The following is a 19188-nucleotide window of genomic DNA, read 5'->3' as shown; positions in this document are numbered from 1 at the left end:
TCAATCAATCGATCTTTGACCGAATCCAAAGCCGAGCGAGCAACGACGGCATGAGGCTTACCTTCTGTCCAACCCGTTTAACACCAATGGAAGTACTTTATCAATATAAGCACATTTCCTTTTCTTTTCACCACCAATGAGGGACAATTGCTCTTTCTAAATCATAAGGGAGCTCACTTTCCATTAACATTTCTTCCCTCCATTTTTCATGCACCAACCTTCAATCCCAACAACAATCAATTCATTCAACCAGCAAAGTGAATGAAGTTGGTGCGTAATTTCTAGGGTTGGTCGAGATGAAGGAAGGATTATAAGGCTAAACATAAAATCTTAGATCTTATCCAAAATTCCAATGCTACACTATTCTAGTACATCTTAGACGACGAAGAACACAATAAGTTTCAAGTATTCCTTTTCTTTTGCAAAGTTTGAAAGACATTATTATATTTATTATTTTGTTAGACATTAGAAGACCACTATAATTTCGCTCAAAATTTACATAGAACAAATTTCTTGTTATGTTCAGTTAATATAACACTCTTTTACTTATTGTCTATTCTAACAAGAGTGACAGTCATACAACAACAATAATAACTCAGTGTAATCCCACATAATGAAGTCTGGAGAGGGTAGTGTGTACGCAAACCTTATCCCTACCTTGTAGAGATAGAGACACTCTTTTAGTAGACACTCAATCATATTATTTGAAAACTCTTTAATCTTTTGTAGTACATTTTCTCTTTTGATGATACATTATTATATATACAAATTGACATGACATGTTGAAGATAAAATATGAAAGAAGTGTGATTTTGTAACTAAAAGTTCCCGCGCCAAATATATATATAACCTCATCACCTAACGGAAATTCATTTTTCATTGACTGGTAGTTGCTCTGTGAGGGCTCGCTTCTTTCTTTTCATGACAACTTCAATCACAAACTATGGAGAATACGGATCTAATGGAAGCTCAACATCTCTCCCGCGATGAAATTTCCGATTTAAACTCACTAAACAGCTCTCAACTCGCTGATCTCGAGACTCTTCGCACTTCCAACCAAAGCCTAAAATCGGAGTTGACGCAAAAGGACGAACTCCTTCACCAAATTGAGTTGCAGAAGGACGATGTTCTCAAGCAATACATCGATCTTTCAGAGGCAATTAAAGAGGTCTCAAGCGAAAGAGACGGGCTTTGCCTCGCAATTCAGAGACTAGAGGATGATTTTCGCGTGAGAGAAATGGATTTTCACAAAGAAACAGAGAGAAATAACACCGAGCTCGAGGTTTCTAGGAAGAAAGCTGAGGAATTATTAGATGAGAAAAGAGAGCAATCAGAAGTTTGTATGCGTAATTTGGAGATTGTGCAATCAGCGAAGCACGGGTTACTGAGATTGGTTAAGAATTTCAATTCACGTGTGAATAGAACGGAAAGTTCTGATCAGTTAAAGTGCGAAAAAACAAAATTGTTAAATGAAGAGAAGGCTGTTTTTTCTGTGGAGCTGAAGAAGGTTCTAGAGCTGGCGAATTTGGTAGAGGAAAAATGGGGAGAGTATGAGGAAATGAGGAAAAAAGAGAAGAGAGAATTGGAGAACAGCGCGGCGAGTTTAGCGGAGGAGAATCGAGATATTAATAGCTTGCTTAGAATTGCTTTGGTTGAAAAGGAGACAGCGGAGAAGAGTTTGAACAGAATAAGGGGAAATACTGAACAGAAGAGAGGTGCCATTATGCAGATTGCAGAGAGAGGGTTGCAAAAGGTTGGGTTCGGGTTCGGGTTTATGATGGGAAGTGCAACCAGTGAAACATCTTCAGATAATTTGGATTCTGAAACCAGTGCTAAATCAGATAATGATGAATGCCAAACAGAAGCTGTCACTCTGGTAACATTTTTGGCCCAGAGCATCTATATACATACACAAAGAATGTGTATGTACCCACACACATTCGCGCGCGCACACACACATAGTACTTATATATGTAATAGACCTTGCTAACTCTGATGGCTCCAAATTATAGATTTGGTTCTGCATCTCTATGTTTGTCTTGACATTTGAAAAGAAGAATAGCAAGGTTACCCAGCGGTAAAGCTATTCAAATATTGAGATGATAAATTTCAGAATCAATAGTCATACAAACATAAAGATGTAGATAGATTATCAAATTCATTCTCCCCTAGCCATCTCTTTAGGTGGTTTTAAGCCTAATTTAATAAAATTTTGCGACCATATTCTTGACCTTGCAAATACACATATAGAGATTTTAGAAGAGAAGGTTTCGTCACCTTGACGGTAGTACTTTTGTAAGCTTGATTGGAAATCACTTGCCATGTTTCTGACTCATGTAATTTATTCATTGATGCTTACCAGGTCTCAACTGTAGAAACAATAACAAAGAAGTTAAGACTTGAAATCACACAATTGCAGAGGTCTTTGGAGGAATCTAGGTATTGTGCTGGCAAACTGCAGTTTTTATGTTCATAGTTATTCGTTATCAAGTCCACCTTCAAATTAGGTATTTCCTTTAGCTCTTTTCTTATACTTCATATTGCATGACTGCTTAGTGTCGTCTTAGATCAAGTTTATATAAAATATTATCCTTCAAATTTTACAATTGAGCTTAGACGTTGGAGCATGAAACTAGAATGTGCAGCAATAACATTAAACACAGTGCATAAATAAGCCTGGTGCTTAATAGCATTATATCGAATAGGATAACATTCTGATAATATTCTCTGAATGAGGCTCAATCAATTCGATGTGGTAAAGTGTACATTTTCTGCTATATATAGCATAGTACGATTTTGAAGCTTCTTGTACTTTGTTAGTGAAAGATCATTTCTGTCAGACTGCAAGAAGTTCAAGAATGAAATGAAATCACCCTCTTTGATTCATGAAACTTCACATGCCCCCCCCCCCCCCCAACAGATGTGCTCAAGATTCAAACAAACTTGCTAAAAGATCTTCCCACAAGGCTTGACAAACTCCTAAATAAACGTATGTCAAGTCAGCTGTGTACATGTTACTTGATACATATCCAGGAAGAAAACATTGAATAGCTATAGTATCTTGCAACTTCAATAACCTACTCACTTAGGGAGTATCATAGACAGAAGATCCTTAGAGAAGATTGGAGATAAATCTTGATAGGAAGTCCCAATTGAGAAGCCTGACAGGATGTAAAATGCAAAATAAAAGATAAGAATAGAAAGTTTCTCCCATGCACACATACACAGGATTTTATTTTTATTTTTCGCTTCTGACTGACTTGATAAGGGAAAGGTTAACTTATCTATCTCCCTTTTCGACTTCAACATATTTTCATTGGACCCCGCTTTAAAGTGCTCTATGCTTACTTTTATTTGATGCGCTTACCAGAGAACATACCAATAAGAGGGGGCAAGAGTTAGACAACATGGATGATTGAAAGATTACCTTTTCTGGGTAGAAGATTGAAAGATTAACCTTAATTTAATCCTTTACCTGGAGTCTTGTGTTTAATTATCAAGTTACTGCCAGGTCAGGCATGGAGTTTCTGCAGAATCTATCAGACAAACAAAGTCAGAAACTAGCAGAAAATATGAAATACATTAAAGAGTTGGAAGATAGAGAAATGCTGCTTACTCAAAAGGTTAGTTTCTGACTAAGGTAACAGTCCTTAAGATGTTCAACTGTTACATGCTTTTTCCCCGTTTCATCTTCCAGGTTGAAGCACTCGTGGTAGAAAATAAAGACGCTGAAGAAGAAATCTCTAGATGGAGAGAAGCTTGCGAAATGGAAGTGGAAGCTGGAAAGAAATCTATTAAGGAGCATGAAGTACTGGTAGGTTTGCACGATCAATCGAGCTTTCTTATTTTTACTTGCTTTGTTTTTGCCCTCGCATTGTATTGCTAGATTTTATTTTGGTGGTCGACCGGTAACGTAAATTACTAGTAAGTTGGTTATAGTACTGATCCAGCAAATATTTATAAATACATACTAATAGCGTGTTTGGCCAACCTTTTTTTTTTTTTGCCAAAATTATTTTTTCTTGCCAAAAGTACTTTTGGCCAAAAATTGAGGTGTTTACCAAGCTTTTAAATGGAACAAAAGTGCTTTTGAGGAGAAGCAGAAGCATTTTTTGAGAAACAGAAAAAGTTGTTTCTCTCCAAAAGCACTTTTGAGAGAAATACACTTAGAAACAATTTTCAAAAGTTTGGCCAAACACTAATTACTGCTCAAAAGTGTTTTTCAAATTAATTAGTCAAACACAAACTGCTTCTCGCCAAAAACACTTTTTTGAAAAGTACTTTTGAGAAAAATACTTCTCAAAATAAGCTAATTTTAGAAGCTCGGCAAAACAGGCTATAATTCAGCTAAGATTAATGAATCCAGTCAGTCACTGTCTTTCAAAGAATGAGAGGAATTAGTGTACAGTTTCTAGCCAATTTGAGCTGTGGGGGGTGCCTTACTGCCCTATCTCACTCTGGGAAAGTTGCTTTCCTTATGAGGCCAGAAGAACGTGGGGATTATTTAGGTTCATTTTGGAGTACTGGTGCTTCTCTTCTGTGCTAGCATATGTTTGGGAAATATGAGGAAAAACTGTGTCCTGAACTCTCCCAAATTCATTACTAATCCTAAAAATTCCCTTTTCCCCAGAAAAAAGAGACACCTAAGGAAAATTACTCTGCCACTGATCAATATACTCTATTTTACTGATGTGCAGCTTCTATCATATGCTTTCTGCTAACAATTTTCTTAATTACTTTGAGTAGCATTTCTTTACACCTTTGTAACTTTACCAACCTTTGTTTAGACCTTTTGGGTTCACGTATTCACAATGTCTGTACTTGGGAATCTAATGTATGAATAAAGAACGGTGTACATTTTGATTGCTTAATTTATAAACTATTCCATTGGAATTACGTGAGCCTTTGAGAACCAATTGCCCTGAATAGCTAGAAAGCTAAAGAAAGCAGGAAAAACCAAACGGAATCTGCTTTTCTAATTGGCCTATTAAGCCAGACTAGTACACCAAATTGCTGCTACTTGTACATCAAAACTAGTGAAAACAATTTATTTATTTTGTGAACCTGAGACAAAAGTGATGCTAAAATTTTGTTAACGACAGGTTAATATTCTGAAACAAGAATTGGAAAAGACAAGAGCTGCTTTACGTATTTCTAATAGCAAGTTGCAGCTGAAAGATGAGCTAGTGGCGACAGCCATCGCTGCTAGGGAGGCAGCTGAGAGTTCTCTCCAACTTGCAGACAGCAGGGCTACTGAGCTACATAAGCAGATTGAGGAGCTAACAAGACAATTAGAAGAAGTAGAGAAAAGGGAGCGAATAAATCGCCGTAGACTGAGGCGTTTGTGTTGGCCATGGCGAGGTCTCAAGTTTAGCACTGCTAATAATACAACTGGTGTACGAAACGTGACAAGGATGCTACCAGAAATGCAAGCACTACTCCGTTAATATTTGATTCTCACTCTCCTCCAAGCCTAAAGTTTTTTTTTGGGTTTTAATTTCAAAAAGAAAAGTTAGTAGTCTTTATTTAGATGTTGTACGTGAATTTCTGCTTGTTATTCTTCTCTCTCTTCCCTTGTTTTGGCCCATTGTACAGAAATGATCACAACTGAGCCAGATGCTCTATGGGCTGATTTATCGATGCCTTTTTGGGATAACTTTCACACAAAACAGTAGTGAAGGTAACAGCTTCAGTTGGATTATTCTTGATCTTGGATAGTCGTCTCATGAGACTAGTTATGTATATTTTCCACAAAAGCATAGCATATCACAAAGTAGTATGTTTTTCCATTTGTTTGAACAATTGCAAAGAAACATATTACATTCAAAATCATCATAATATAACTGCTGGCAACTTCTAGTTGCCATCAAACAATTCTTAAAAGGTCATTCTAGCAGAAAAGTTGTCCAGCCATTCTCCTCATCAAGCCATTTATCTGTAAAGATACATAAACAGAAAACAAGAGAATAAGAGCATAAATTACTTGAATAATAGTTCATCTCCCATAGACAAAGTTACTAGTAATCAAGTGAATACTTGAAGGTCCTATAACTCATCCCAACATACTTAATAAGTTCTTGAAAAATCAAGTGAAATTTTTACTTCTTCGTGTTCTTTTAACTTGTTTTCCTCAACTCAAGATGTCTTTCTTGTTTGCTTTTTCTTTTTATTATTTTCCTTTTCTGACAGGGGCGAAGTGCATACCAGATCAAAACAACCATACAAGACTTTGGCAAGTTTACTTGTAACACTATCTTTTTCCCACATACATTCGACTTTTTCTTCTTAGGCTATGGCGCTCAAGAAAATTAAAGTATATGGCAGTAATGACCGTTAAGCTTACAAAATTAGCTGTAACACATTGGACATCAAGAAAAATTGAAAGATTAGTAAAAGTACCTCCTTTTCCGAGAGACCAACTTCTTTCAAATCTTCACGCTGAACAAAAGTAAACAAAATGATCAATAAATTTAAGTACAATCACTATATCTTTTTCATTTTTCCAGTTGCAAAACCATTATGTCCAAGGTCCTTACACTCTTAAAGGGTTCTGAAGATTCTTCACGTAGTTCAAGAATGTAAGTTGCTCTCTTTTCTCCGATGCCCTACGCGAAATATGATATTGACTTATAAACTAGTATACGGCTATACGCAATGATAGGCTTGAAAAAGAATAGTATTGACATGTGTGATCTTACCTGGATCCTTGTTAACTCTTCTCTGTAATCACAAATGAGAGAAAGATGAATGTTATAAGAAATATTAGCCAATGCACACACCACAAGAATAAACAAATATACTGAAACCCGTTTAAATAACAACCACCCCTTTTTACTCTTGGGGGCCTCGGTCTTAGCATCAAAGCGCGGTTTACAAGACCAGTTCTGGCTAGAGTCATTCCCTCATAATCCAAAAGAAGGAACTGTGAAACCTTGTAGTTTGCTGCTTAAGATAACATAACATTAAGGTTGCTACTTTAGAACTTGCAGTTTTCACTGCTTAGCTAATGCTTTACAGCTAAAAAATACGATGTTGCAATAAAGGTGCAAGCTGGACGGTGTAACATAGGTTGAGAAGTAAATATCACGGTTGCTTCTTCACTTGTGTTGTGCTACTTAAGATCGCATAATATGAGGGTTGCTTCTTTTACAAACTTGCAATTTTCACCACTTAGCTAATGCTTTACAACTGGAAAAAAGGATGTTGCAAAAAAAGTGAAAGCTGGACAGGGAAAATAGCTTGAGAAGTAATATCATCAAGTTAGTTGTCTTGGATTTTGGAAGGGAATAAAAATATGATGAGAAGGAAAATCTTAGTCACCGATAAATTGACTATTAATATCAGAAGGAAAAGAACTATATGAAAAGAGGAGAACCGGTTATATAGGGGAATCATTCACTTACTTGCTTGCAGTGTTTAATAAATTCAGATATTCTTGGACAAGACAATTCTGCACAATGAAAAAGGAGAGTGAATAAGTTGAAGTAGCATCAGACAAAAAAATGCTAAAGAACTACTCACAAAAGTAAATCAATTAAACCTTTACTCCAGAACTGCGCGTATGAAATCTTTCCCAAGGACTAGTATACATGGCAATCTCCAATTTGTCACCGGTTCTCATATCAGTTTCAGCTTTTGGGGTTTTGGGTTCTATAATGTCACCAGAACTTTCAAGGCTTCCTTGAGATGTGTCCAACTGCTTTGGCATCAACATATGCAAAGAAGTTGAAGACTCCAACAACCGTAAATTATTTGTTATTTCTCTAAGTCTTTCACTTAGTGGTGGTGATGCTACTTTGTCTATGTTCATATCTCCACTTTTCTTCTCGGTATCCACAACACCTACGAGTTTATAGCACTGTGAGAAAAAGAAAAAAAAGAGAAAGTTCAAATTTAACACAATAACCAACTTGTAACACAACCTACCATCATCTGCAAAAGAAAGTATTTCTTTGACATCACAATGAACTTCAGGAGTAACTTTTAAATCCTTTGCTATATTTGGTGGAGAGGCATCCTGAGATGCAAAGGTTAATATCATTACACAGATAACACCAATTAATTAAAGTGCATCAGTCAAAAATGTTTAATTAAATGACTAATTTGCCTCACCTTTTCCATTTTATGAATAGAGATTGTTTCCTTGAAAGCATTTGGGATATCCTGCAACCAATAAGTTGATCAAGCCCACGCATAGCCATTAAAACAGAAATATATAAAAGGAACAGAAATGCATTCACAAAATGAAAGTGTACTAACATTTTCTGCTGATGATATCAAGGCTCTAGAGCTATCTGAATTGGACTTGTCTTGAGAAGTCTAGCAATACATAACATCTTTAAGTTCCATGAGGCATAAACTAGACAATGAATAAGATGTTAACTTCTTTAGTAAACCAATGCTTTCAACAGATAAAGTCATATACCTTTTTATGGAAGGAAGATATGATAGTTGAAGCATTCTCTGAAAGAGACTTAAACTTTGTGGCTGAGGTGACATCATCCTATGAATCAATGACAAGTTATATGCATGAATCAAGGCAAAATACATAAGTTACCACCTAAACTATGGACCAAATCCCCCTTACGCACTTTCTGACGGCAAAAATCATCTTACACACTCAACCTTTCAAAAGCGTATCTAATACACCATTTTTTTCTTGACCAATTTTGTAAAACATGTGTAACGTCACGCACCAATAAAATCGTAACACGTGTCATTACTATTTTTTAAGAATAAAATACTTAAATTTACAACTACACCCTTTAACCATCTTCTCCCTCTCATCTCTTTCTCTTCTCCGGCAAAGTATCCCCTGCCGCCGACCACAAGAAAAAATCAACAAAACTTAAAAGCCCAAGTCAACTGCCCTTTTATTTTTATATAATAGTGGTCAGCTCCTAGCTTCTGGTGCATTCTTGTTTCTTGAAATTTTTGAGATTCAAAATAGAAAAGCTTAAGGAAATGTGAAGAACTAGAATTCTTGAGATGTGCTGTAGATACTAAGAACAAATACAACTGAATTATGGAGTTAATCTTTTTCCTTTCTCCATTATCACCACCTTATCACTGTTGTCACCGCCATAGCTTCCACCAACGCCGTAGCTACCACCATCACCATTAACTTTCAAAACAAAGCAACAAATACTATAGCCCCCCTTCTCCACACCTATTCAAAAAAGAAACCTTTGTTTGAAAACAAGAGAAATCCAAAAGCAATTGAAGAGGAAAATACTTTAAATGTTTGTTATGATTATTTTTATACATGGGAAGAAAAGAGAAGAAACATAATATCAAGCTGGATTATAACTTCAAACGCAAAACCCACTTTTAATTGCCTTTAATTTGCTGTAGCAAGAGTTTGCAGGAAGGTGATTTGAGGAAGAAATGAAAAATAATTGTGGTTTGGGGGGGGGGGGGATGGGGGTACGCGAGGGATGGCAAGGCACAAGAAAGTCAGATCCGGTTTCCCCTTTTTTGGTTTCTTTTTATCAGATTAAGAAAAGATATAAGGAAAAAGAAAAAATATTATGACACATGGCATTTAATTAAAGATCTGAATAAAAATTTGGAGGTTTTACGCGCTCAATGTTTTAGTTAAACACGCGCATGCCATCTGACAAAAATGATGTGTCCTAGACACACTTTTGAAAGGTTGAGTGTGTAAGATGATTTTCGCCGTCAGAAAGTGTGTAACAAGAATTTGGTCCTTAGTTCAGGTGGTAACTTATGTATTTTGCCTATAAATCAATGACATGTAAAAATGATGGGGTCCACACCCATTAATAGAAAAAAGAAAAGAAAGGGAATCTAACGATGACAAGAGCAAGTTTTAGAGTTGGCAACCAATTTGCCCTGCAAATTACATAGTGCAAGTTGTAAAGTGAGATCCAATCTTCCGATTGGTTAATTGGGGCAGCCATCCCCTCTATATAAGAAGAGCTTCAGCTCTCATTTTATACACCAATCTCAGAGGAAAAATATATCTGAGAGTTAGAAAAAAAGAGTGAGGTTTCACAGTATAAGAAAATAGTATGTGAGAAAAATAGAGAGCGAGCGATATTGTAGTGAGGTGGGAATATCAAAAGAGGATTATTTCTTTTGAGTATTTTACTCGGACCTTCAAAGTGTAAAATTCCTTACTATAGTGATATCAGTTGCTCATCTCGGGGCCGTGGTTTTTCTCTTATTCAAAAGGGTTTTCCACGTAAAAATCTGGGTGTCGTTGTCACTCTTTTATTCTTGTTATTTACCGTATCTCTATGCTACGTTATTATTCCGCTTTTATTACCGTGAATATTATTTTTGTAGGGGTTTATTCCCAACAACTGGTATCAGAGCGCAGGTTCTGCTCGCTCACAGAAGTACTATTCATTGTTGGTAGTACTATACTCGGTGAAAAAAAAATATCTGGAGTAAAGTACGAGGTAGCAAAATTCAACGGAGATAACGGTTTCTCAACATGGCAAAGAAGGATGAGGCATCTGCTCATTCAACAAGGATTACACAAGGTACTAGATGCTAATGCCAAAAAATCTGATACCATGAAAGCTGAGGATTGGGCTGACTTGGATGAAAGGGCTGCTACTGCAATCAGGTTGCACTTATCAGATGATGTGGTAAATAACATCATTGATGAAGACATCGCATATGGCATTTGAACAAGGTTGGAAAGCCTATACATGTCCAAAACGCTGACAAATAAATTGTACCTGAAGAAGCAGCTATACGCCCTACACATGGGTGAAGGTACGAATTTTTTGTCACATTTAAATGTGTTTAACAAGGATTACACAAGGTACTAGATGCTAATGCCAAAAAATCTGATACCATGAAAGCTGAGGATTGGGCTGACTTGGATGAAAGGGCTGCTACTGCAATCAGGTTGCACTTATCAGATGATGTGGTAAATAACATCATTGATGAAGACATCGCATATGGCATTTGGACAAGGTTGGAAAGCCTATACATGTCCAAAACGCTGACAAATAAATTGTACCTGAAGAAGCAGCTATACGTCCTACACATGGGTGAAGGTACGAATTTTTTGTCACATTTAAATGTGTTTAACGGACTAATCACACAACTCGCCAACCTCGGAGTGAAAATCGAGGAAGAAGATAAAGCCATCTTGCTATTGAACTAGTTGCCATCTTCGTACAATAATTTGGCAACAACCATCCTGCACGGTAAGACTACCATTGAGTTGAAAGACGTCACATCGACTCTTCTACTCAATGAGAAGATGAGAAAGAAGTCTGAAAATCAAGGACAGGCTCTCATCACAGAAGGTAGAGGCAGGAGTTATCATCATTTGGACAAGGTTGGAAAGCCTATACATGTCCAAAACGCTGACAAATAAATTGTACCTGAAGAAGCAGCTCTACGTCCTACACATGGGTGAAGGTACGAATTTTTTGTCACATTTAAATGTGTTTAACGGACTAATCACACAGCTCGCCAACCTCGGAGTGAAAATCGAGGAAGAAGATAAAGCCATCTTGCTATTGAACTAGTTGTCATCTTCGTACGATAATTTGGCAACAACCATCCTGCACGGTAAGACTACCATTGAGTTGAAAGACGTCACATCGACTCTTCTACTCAATGAGAAGATGAGAAAGAAGTCTGAAAATCAAGGACAGGCTCTCATCACAGAAGGTAGAGGCAGGAGTTATCAAAAGAGTTCGAACAACTATGGTAGATCCTGAGCTCGTGAGAAGTCTAAGAACCGATCCAAATCAAGAGCCAAAAATTGCTACAATTGTGATCGACCAGGTCACTTCAAAAGAGATTGCCCAAATCTAAGGAAGGGCAAAGATGAAAGCAGTGGCCAGAAGAATGACGACAACACAACCGCCATGGTGCAACACGATAATAATGTTGTGCTCTTTATAAATGAGGAAGAGGAATGCATGCACTTGTCAGGTCCAGAGTCGGAATGGGTGGTTGATACAATAACATCTTACCATGCCACACCGGTAAGAGATCTTTTTTGCAGATATGTAGCAGGTGATTTCGGCACTGTGAGAATGGGTAACACAAGTTACTCAAAGATTGCGGGGATCAGTGACATTTGTATCAAGACAAAATATTGGATGTACATTGGTTCTAAAGGGCGTGCGACATGTACTTGATTTGCGGATGAACTTGATCTCGGGAATTGCTTTAGACCGAGATAGATACGAGAACTATTTTACAAATCAAAAGTGGAGAGTCACCAAGGGATCATTGGTAATTGCAAAGGGAGTTGCTCGTGGCACGTTGTACAGGACAAATGCAGAAATATGCCAAGGTGAATTGAACGCGACACAAGATGAGATTTCTGCAAATTTGTGGCACAAAAGAATGGGTCATATAAGCGAGAAGGGATTGCAAATTCTTGCCAAGAAATCACCCATTTCTTATGCCAAAGGTACAACGTTAAAACCTTGTGTAGTACTATTTATTTGGTAAGCAACATAGAGTCTCATTTCAGACATCGTCTGAAAGAAAATTGAATATACTTGATTTGGTATATTCTGATGTTTGTGGTCCAATGGAAATTGAATCGATGGGTGGTAACAAATATTTTGTTACTTTTATTGATGATGCTTCACGAAAATTATGGGTTTATATTTTGAAAACCAAAGATCAGGTGTTTCAAGTTTTCCAGAAGTTTCATGCTCTGGTGGAAAGTGAGACGGGCCAAAATAAGCGTCTCTGAAGTGACAATGGAGTTAAGTACACTTCAAGGGAATTTGAAGAGTATTGTTCAAGTCATGGGATCAGACATGAAAAGACAGTTCCTGGAACCCCACAACACAATGGAGTAGCCGAGAGGATGAACCACACCATTGTTGAGAAGGTGAGAAGCATGCTCAGAATGGCTAAACTGCCTAAGTCATTCTGGGGTGAAGCAGTTCAGACAACTTGTTTACCTAATCAATAGGAGTCCATCAGTTCCATTGGAGTTTGACATCCTAGAAAGAGTTTGGACCAACAAGGAAGTGTCCTACTCACATCTAAAGGTGTTCGGTTGCAGAGCTTTTGCACATGTACCAAAGGAGCACGTACCAAAGAAGCAGAGAACAAAGCTGGATGATAAATTTGTTCCGTGCATATTCATCGGATATGGAGATGAAGAGTTCAGGTACAGATAGAGGGATCCGATAAAGAAGGTCATTAGAAGCAGAGATGTAATTTTCCGAGAAAGTGAAGTTGGAGCTGTAGATGATCAATCAGAGAAGACAAAGAATGGTATAATCCCTAACCTTGTTTCCATTCCTTCTTCTTCTAACTATCCCACAAGTGCAGAAAGTACGGCCGACGAGGTTGCCGAGCAGGGGGAGCAACCTGATGAGGTTATTGAACAAAATGAGCAACTTGATGATGGTGTCGAGCAAGTGGAGCACCCCACTCAGGAAGAAGAACAACCTCAACCTCTGAGGAGATCGGAGAGGCCAAGGGTAGAGTAATATAGGTACCCTTCCACAGAGTATGTCCTCATCAGTGATGAAGGGGAGCCAGAAAGTCTTAAGGAGGTGATGTCCTATCTAGAAAAGAACCAGTGGATGAAAGCCATGCAAGAAGAGATGGAATCTCTACAGAAAAATGGCACGTACAAGCTGGTTGAACTTACAAAGGGTAAAAGACCACTCAAATGCAAATGGGTCTTTAAACTCAAGAAAGATGGAAATGGCAAGTTGGTCAGATACAAAGCTCAATTGGTGGTAAAAGGCTTCGAGCAGAAGAAAGGTATTGATTTTGACGAAATTTTCTCACTTGTTGTCAAAATGACTTCTATTCGAACAATCTTGAGCTTAGCAGCTAGCCTAAATCTTGAAGTGGAGTAGTTGGACGTGAAAATTGCATTTCTTCACGGAGATTTGGAAGAGGAGATCTATATGGAGCAACCAGAAGGATTTGAAGTAGCTGAAAGGAAACACATGGTATGCAAGCTGAATAAGAGTCTTTATGGGCTGAAGCAGGCACCAAGGCAGTGGTACAAGAAGTTTGACTTATTCATGAAAAGTCAAACTTACACAAAGACATATTCTGATCCATGTTTATACTTCAAAAGATTTTCTGACAACTTTATTATTTTGTTGTTGTATGTGGATGACATGTTAATTGTAGGAAAAAACAAGGGGCTGATCGCAAAGTTGAAGGGAGATTTGTCCAAGTCATTTGATATGAAGGACTTGGGCCCAACACAACAAATTCTGGGTATGAAGATAGTCAGAGAGAGAACAAGCAGAAAGTTGTGGCTATCTCAGGAGAAGTACATTGAACGTGTACTGGAATGCTTCAACATGAAGAATGCTAAGCCAGTCAGCACACCTCTTGCTAGTCATCTGAAGTTAAGCAAGGAGATGTGTCCTACAACAATGGAGGAAAAGGAAAGCATGACCAAAGTTCCTTATTCCTCTGCCGTCAGAAGTTTGATGTATTCAATGGTATGCACTAGACCTGATATTGCTCACGCAGTTAGTATTGTCAGCAGGTTTCTTGAAAATCCTGGAAAAGAACACCGGGAAGCCGTCAAGTAGATACTCAGATACCTGAGAGGTACCCTGGGAGATTGTTTGTGTTTTGGAGGATCTGATCCAATCTTGAAGGGCTATACAAATGCTGATATGGCAGGTGATATTGATAACAGAAAATCCACTACTGGATATTTGTTTACATTTTCAGGGGGAGCTATATCATGGCAGTCAAGGTTGCAGAAGTGTGTCGCACTCTCTACAACTGAAACGGAGTATATTGCCGCTATTGAAGCTGGCAAGGAAATGATATGGTTGAAACGGTTCTTTCAAGAGTTTGGATTGCATCCGAAGGAGTATGTCGTCTATTGTGACAGTCAAAGTGCAATAGAACTTATCAAGAACTCCATGTACCATGCAAGGACCAAACACGTCAACGTAAGATATCACTGGATTAGAGAAATGGTGGAGAATGAATTTCTACAAGTTGAGAATCCCACAGATATGCTGATCAAGGTGGTACCAAGAGACAAGTTCGAATTGTGCAAAGAACTTGTCGGCATGCACTCAAGCTAGAAGTCCGGTGTTAACTCCTTCAGGTCAATGGGTCTGGAGGAAGAGATTGATGGGGTCCACACCCATTAATAGAAAAAAGAAAAGAAAGGGAATCTAATGATGGCAAGAGCAAGTTTTAGAGTTGGCAACCAATTTGCACCGCAAATTGCATAGTGCAAGTTGTAAAGTGAGATCCAATCTTCCGATTGGTTAATTGGGGCAGCCATCCCCTCTATATAACGAGAGCTTCAACTCTCATTTTATACACCAATCTTAGAGGAAAAATATATCTGAGAGTTAGAAAGAAAGAGTGAGGTTTCACAGACAAGGTATAAGAAAATAGTCTGTGAGAAAAATACAGAGTGAGCGATATTGTAGTGAGGTGGGAATATCAAAAGAGGATTATTTCTTTTGAGTGTTGTAGTGGTCTTTGGAGTATTTTACTCGGACCTACAAAGTGTAAAATTCCTTGCTATAGTGATATCAATTGCTCATCTCGGGGCCGTGATTTTTCCCTTATTCAAAAGGGTTTTCCATGTAATAATCTTGGTGTCATTGTCACTCTTTTATTCTTGTTAATTACCGTATCTCGGTGCTACATTATTATTCCGCTTTTATTACCGTGAATATTATTTTTGTGGGGGTTTATTCCCAACAAAAAATGTTGTAGACATTACCGATTGATTTCAACTAGACTAGGTAATTTCCATCGTTATATTAAACCAATGAACCCAGCCAAAAATTTAAAAGCAACATTCCAAAAGCAAAAGAGAGAATTTGTGGAGTGAAGAAACTCAAAATGTCACACCCTAAAACATAGAGGTACAAACCTGACGGGTTGACAATTAAAGTAGCGGACTTGTAAGTAAACTATTCTTTTTAACAGTTAATGCAACCAATTATATTGGAATCAGAACCAAAAAACAATGAACTGGTACCTGCTTAGAGATGATAGCTTTTCTATCACTGAATAGTTTCCTTCAATGAAAACAAAGAAGCAAATATTTCAGTACACGTCCGTCAACTATATATTCTAGTTCATAATATGATATGCCATGTAGCGATACCTTCCTATCAAATTGGAGGCAGAGTTGTTCTTTTTCCCAGACAACGGGGTACCCACTAGTCGTGCTTGCTGATTGGTGTGCTTTTTACTTTTCATTGTAGAGCTTGTCAATATCTGGCCAGCACTTTGACATGATCGTGAAGCCAAACTTGCTACATAAAGAGTATCTTGGCAAAGAATTGGATTCTAGAACAAAAAATGGAAGGGTGAGAAAAGGAATCTTTCAAAGCGACTTGGAATCTACACAGAATATCTAACCATGTTAGAATGAGAAAAGTCATTACCAAGCAGGTTAGCAGCAAAACATGATTGGAGCCACCAAGAGATTCCTGAAGCATCCGAGTGAGTTTGCTTTCTCGATAAGGAACACGCTTTTCATTTGTGTTCAGAGCGTACACCACGTTCATAATGCCATATAAAGACTTGTTTATTCTAGCACTTTCAGTAAGCGTAATTCCATCTTTGCTGCTTCTTCTGGAATCCTCATAGCCTGAGAGCATAATAATACAGTGAAGATAACTAAAAAGCAATTATTCGGCAAAAGAGAAAATCTCTGCAACTTTTGGAGGTTTAGGACTAGCTAACCTGCCAAATCCACAAAGTTCATCGCATTGGGACATTTACTACCCTGGATGTCATCAGCAGATGCTATATGTATCATTAATCCTTTGTGACTCCTTTTGAGTATTTGGATTGGTGTCTTTGGTACTGAATAGCATGGTGCAGCCAAACAAGCACTTAGATCATGAAAGTGTGAAATGGAATCCACAGCGGCCTACGTAAAAGAAAAGAAGAGAGCGATCTTAACCATAACAATGTGCAATATCTCAATATTTTACTCCTAGAATTGGATTACTTTAACTTGCCTTAGAAAGTCCTTTGAGCTTTATTTTTCCTTGAGAATCTTCAAGCACTTGAACTTCGGGATGATTAGGGTCCAAAAGATCATAGACATGATCCTGGAACACCTCATAAAAGGAAACGAGGACTGCTTTCTGGGCATCCTTTGTTTGCGAAAGGATCTCAGCTATTGCCATTGCTGCCAAACCTTCTTTGTCCACAGAACCCTAAAATAGAGAAACAATATCCTCAGTTTCAAAGTAACAGAAGGTTATTATTAGAGAAGCAGAGGAGAAACTGAGATACATGGAAAAAGAACCCACTTATTGGCAAAATACACAGAAGACATACCTGGATTGTGTGGGTTTTTCCACTGCCTCTTGCCCCATATGCAATAATGGATGCATTTCGACCGCTGAGAACTTCTGCTATCAGTGGCTTTACCTCTCTTGAGAATACTACAGCATTATCCTCGTCTTGTTCATAGCAATTATCTAATTCATATCTATCTTTGCGACTGCAAAATACTAGAGAATCTCAAAACATTTCACAAAAAAAAAAGGAAGCCTAGCACCAATCAATGTCAAAAAAAACAAAATCATGTAGAAAACACATTTACAAATGGGAATCTTCGGCATAACAAAATTGATGCCCTATAGCTAAATTTCGATAAGAGGCCTAAAACTTATTTGATGAATATATATTTTTATTTACCGTTCATTCTTCTAGCTTTTTGAGGTGCAAAATGAAATCGCGGCAAATCGTATGTATTTACATTCAAATGCATTTTTATCTACTCATTCTTATATAGCTTATTCAGGCAAATCGTGTTAAAATTGAAAAATGAAATCAGTCTTAAACAGAAAAAAAATGAATCTATGTGGAGGAGGAATAATAAAAAACAAAAGGAAGATAAATGTATTAATTAGTGAGAGAGAAAAACTTACATAATTTGTTCATTTTAAACTACTACAATCAAATTCCAAAAACAAATGCAAAATTTGAAACAATAATTGTATATATATACTATTATATCTAATAGTAGTAAGAATTGGGGCTTCTGATATCTTGGGGCCTAATGCAGCAGGCTTAACCTCAACCCGCGCCTGTAACTAAAACAAACTAATATTGGGTTTACTTCAGTAAATTTAAAACCGGAACGAAAAAGGGTATGTTAAAATCAAAACAATTGAACATAATCAACGTATCGATACAATTTATAATTACCTACTCCCTTCATCTCCGAATGAGATTGTAACTTTTTCGGGATCCGAATCGCTCTCTTTGTGCCGGCACACAGTGACCCATGGTTTCAAATCTCGACCCGATATTTCAGACTCTTGGTCTGTAAATCCTCGGATTTTCCCAACAATTCGTACTCTGCGCGAGATTCTTGGGCCAGCGATGGGTAGTTTGAAGCGATTTGAATCGGGCGTTGACAAAGCCATGGAAGAAATCAGAGCTTGAAATTTTACAATTATGGAGATTTTGGACGAATTAGAGTGATAGAGTGGATTGTCTGGTCAGTGGTAGTGAACTAGTGATGTATTATGTCTAGAGAAGTAGCCGTTGTTAGGGTTCAATTTTCAAATTCTTCGTCAGTCCTACCTGGCGCTCTTCCACGCTCCTCAGGAAGACTTTATCATTCATGATAAATCCCGCTAAATAACGCCATAATGTAAATATACTGTTATAAAAATAATTATAACGCAGATATCCATTTGTTACTCTGCTATAAATAATTTTCTTGAAGAAGATTATCCGTTTGGTACTCTATTGAAGTTTATTTACAAGCAGCTGATGCAGGACATGTTGCAAGCAGCTTATGCAACACAGTTTACAAGCAGCTCAAGAAAAGTCTCGCAGTTGCTTCCTTTCTTCTATAAATAGAGGAATTTTCAGTTCATTATGAACATAAGTTTCAAGTTGAATAAAATACCAATCTCCCTCTATACTTGTCTTCAGTTTATTTCTTTTAGTCTTTATTTTATAACACGTTATCAGCACGAGACTCTGCCATTTTGAGCACTTACATCGAATTTAATTTTTATTTCAGTGTTCATCTCCGATGTAAGGCGATACTTTTATGTCCGTGGTCAGATCTTATTCATTCCGAGCATCATAAGGCAGATTATATCCTTGAGGTGGTGAGTTTTTCTTCTTGGTAGTAGTGATGTAGATATTACTTACATATGGAGTGGCCAAATTTGCGTAATTTAATTTGAGTCTTTTGCTTATATTTTAATATCTTTATCATCGCTT

At 37.4% G+C, this 19188-nt stretch overlaps 2 protein-coding genes and 1 long non-coding RNA gene across 3 annotated transcripts; 2 read left to right on the top strand and 1 right to left on the bottom strand.

The window, feature by feature from the left end:
• The first annotated feature begins 886 nt into the window (after positions 1 to 886).
• On the top strand, positions 887 to 5699 carry LOC104115924 (uncharacterized protein At3g49055). The gene is made up of 5 exons (XM_009626654.4): positions 887 to 1876; positions 2363 to 2439; positions 3512 to 3623; positions 3698 to 3814; positions 5103 to 5699. Exons 1-5 carry the CDS (start codon positions 944 to 946, stop codon positions 5445 to 5447), a joined length of 1584 nt encoding a protein of 527 aa, XP_009624949.1. The 5' UTR covers positions 887 to 943; the 3' UTR covers positions 5448 to 5699.
• Positions 5700 to 5766: 67 nt separating this feature from the next.
• LOC104115925 (kinesin-like protein KIN-10C) lies at positions 5767 to 18558 on the bottom strand. The gene is made up of 17 exons (XM_009626655.4): positions 18154 to 18558; positions 17278 to 17443; positions 16953 to 17153; positions 16672 to 16861; positions 16371 to 16576; positions 16088 to 16272; positions 15959 to 15998; positions 8426 to 8503; positions 8260 to 8319; positions 8113 to 8163; positions 7927 to 8017; positions 7541 to 7842; positions 7404 to 7450; positions 6699 to 6720; positions 6537 to 6605; positions 6400 to 6438; positions 5767 to 5935 (listed from the first exon to the last, which is right to left on the bottom strand). The coding sequence occupies exons 1-17, from the start codon at positions 18372 to 18374 to the stop codon at positions 5891 to 5893; spliced, it is 2013 nt and encodes a 670-aa protein (XP_009624950.1). The 5' UTR covers positions 18375 to 18558; the 3' UTR covers positions 5767 to 5890.
• On the top strand, positions 6207 to 16521 carry LOC138907083 (uncharacterized). Its single transcript, XR_011414795.1, has 2 exons — positions 6207 to 6578; positions 16188 to 16521. It is a non-coding gene; the product is annotated as an uncharacterized lncRNA (long non-coding RNA).
• Positions 18559 to 19188: the final 630 nt, after the last annotated feature.

This window comes from Nicotiana tomentosiformis, chromosome 3 (genome assembly GCF_000390325.3).
Source record: "Nicotiana tomentosiformis chromosome 3, ASM39032v3, whole genome shotgun sequence".
Lineage (NCBI taxonomy): Eukaryota > Viridiplantae > Streptophyta > Magnoliopsida > Solanales > Solanaceae > Nicotiana > Nicotiana tomentosiformis.
The sequence above is the reverse complement of the archived record's forward strand: the minus strand, read 5'-3'. Positions and strand labels throughout refer to the sequence as shown.

Excerpts from the sequence above, each read along its gene's own strand:
- LOC104115924 (XM_009626654.4), top strand. The coding sequence starts at position 944 with ATGGAGAATACGGATCTAATGGAAGCTCAACATCTCTCCCGCGATGAA. Across the intron at positions 2,440-3,511 it reads AGGTCTTTGGAGGAATCTAG|GTCAGGCATGGAGTTTCTGC; the intron begins GTATTGTGCTGG and ends AGTTACTGCCAG. Across the intron at positions 3,815-5,102 it reads TTAAGGAGCATGAAGTACTG|GTTAATATTCTGAAACAAGA; the intron begins GTAGGTTTGCAC and ends TGTTAACGACAG.
- LOC104115925 (XM_009626655.4), bottom strand. The coding sequence starts at position 18,374 with ATGGCTTTGTCAACGCCCGATTCAAATCGCTTCAAACTACCCATCGCT. Across the intron at positions 6,439-6,536 it reads CTTCAGAACCCTTTAAGAGT|CGTGAAGATTTGAAAGAAGT; the intron begins GTAAGGACCTTG and ends ACTTTTGTTCAG. Across the intron at positions 5,936-6,399 it reads TTGGTCTCTCGGAAAAGGAG|ATAAATGGCTTGATGAGGAG; the intron begins GTACTTTTACTA and ends GTATCTTTACAG.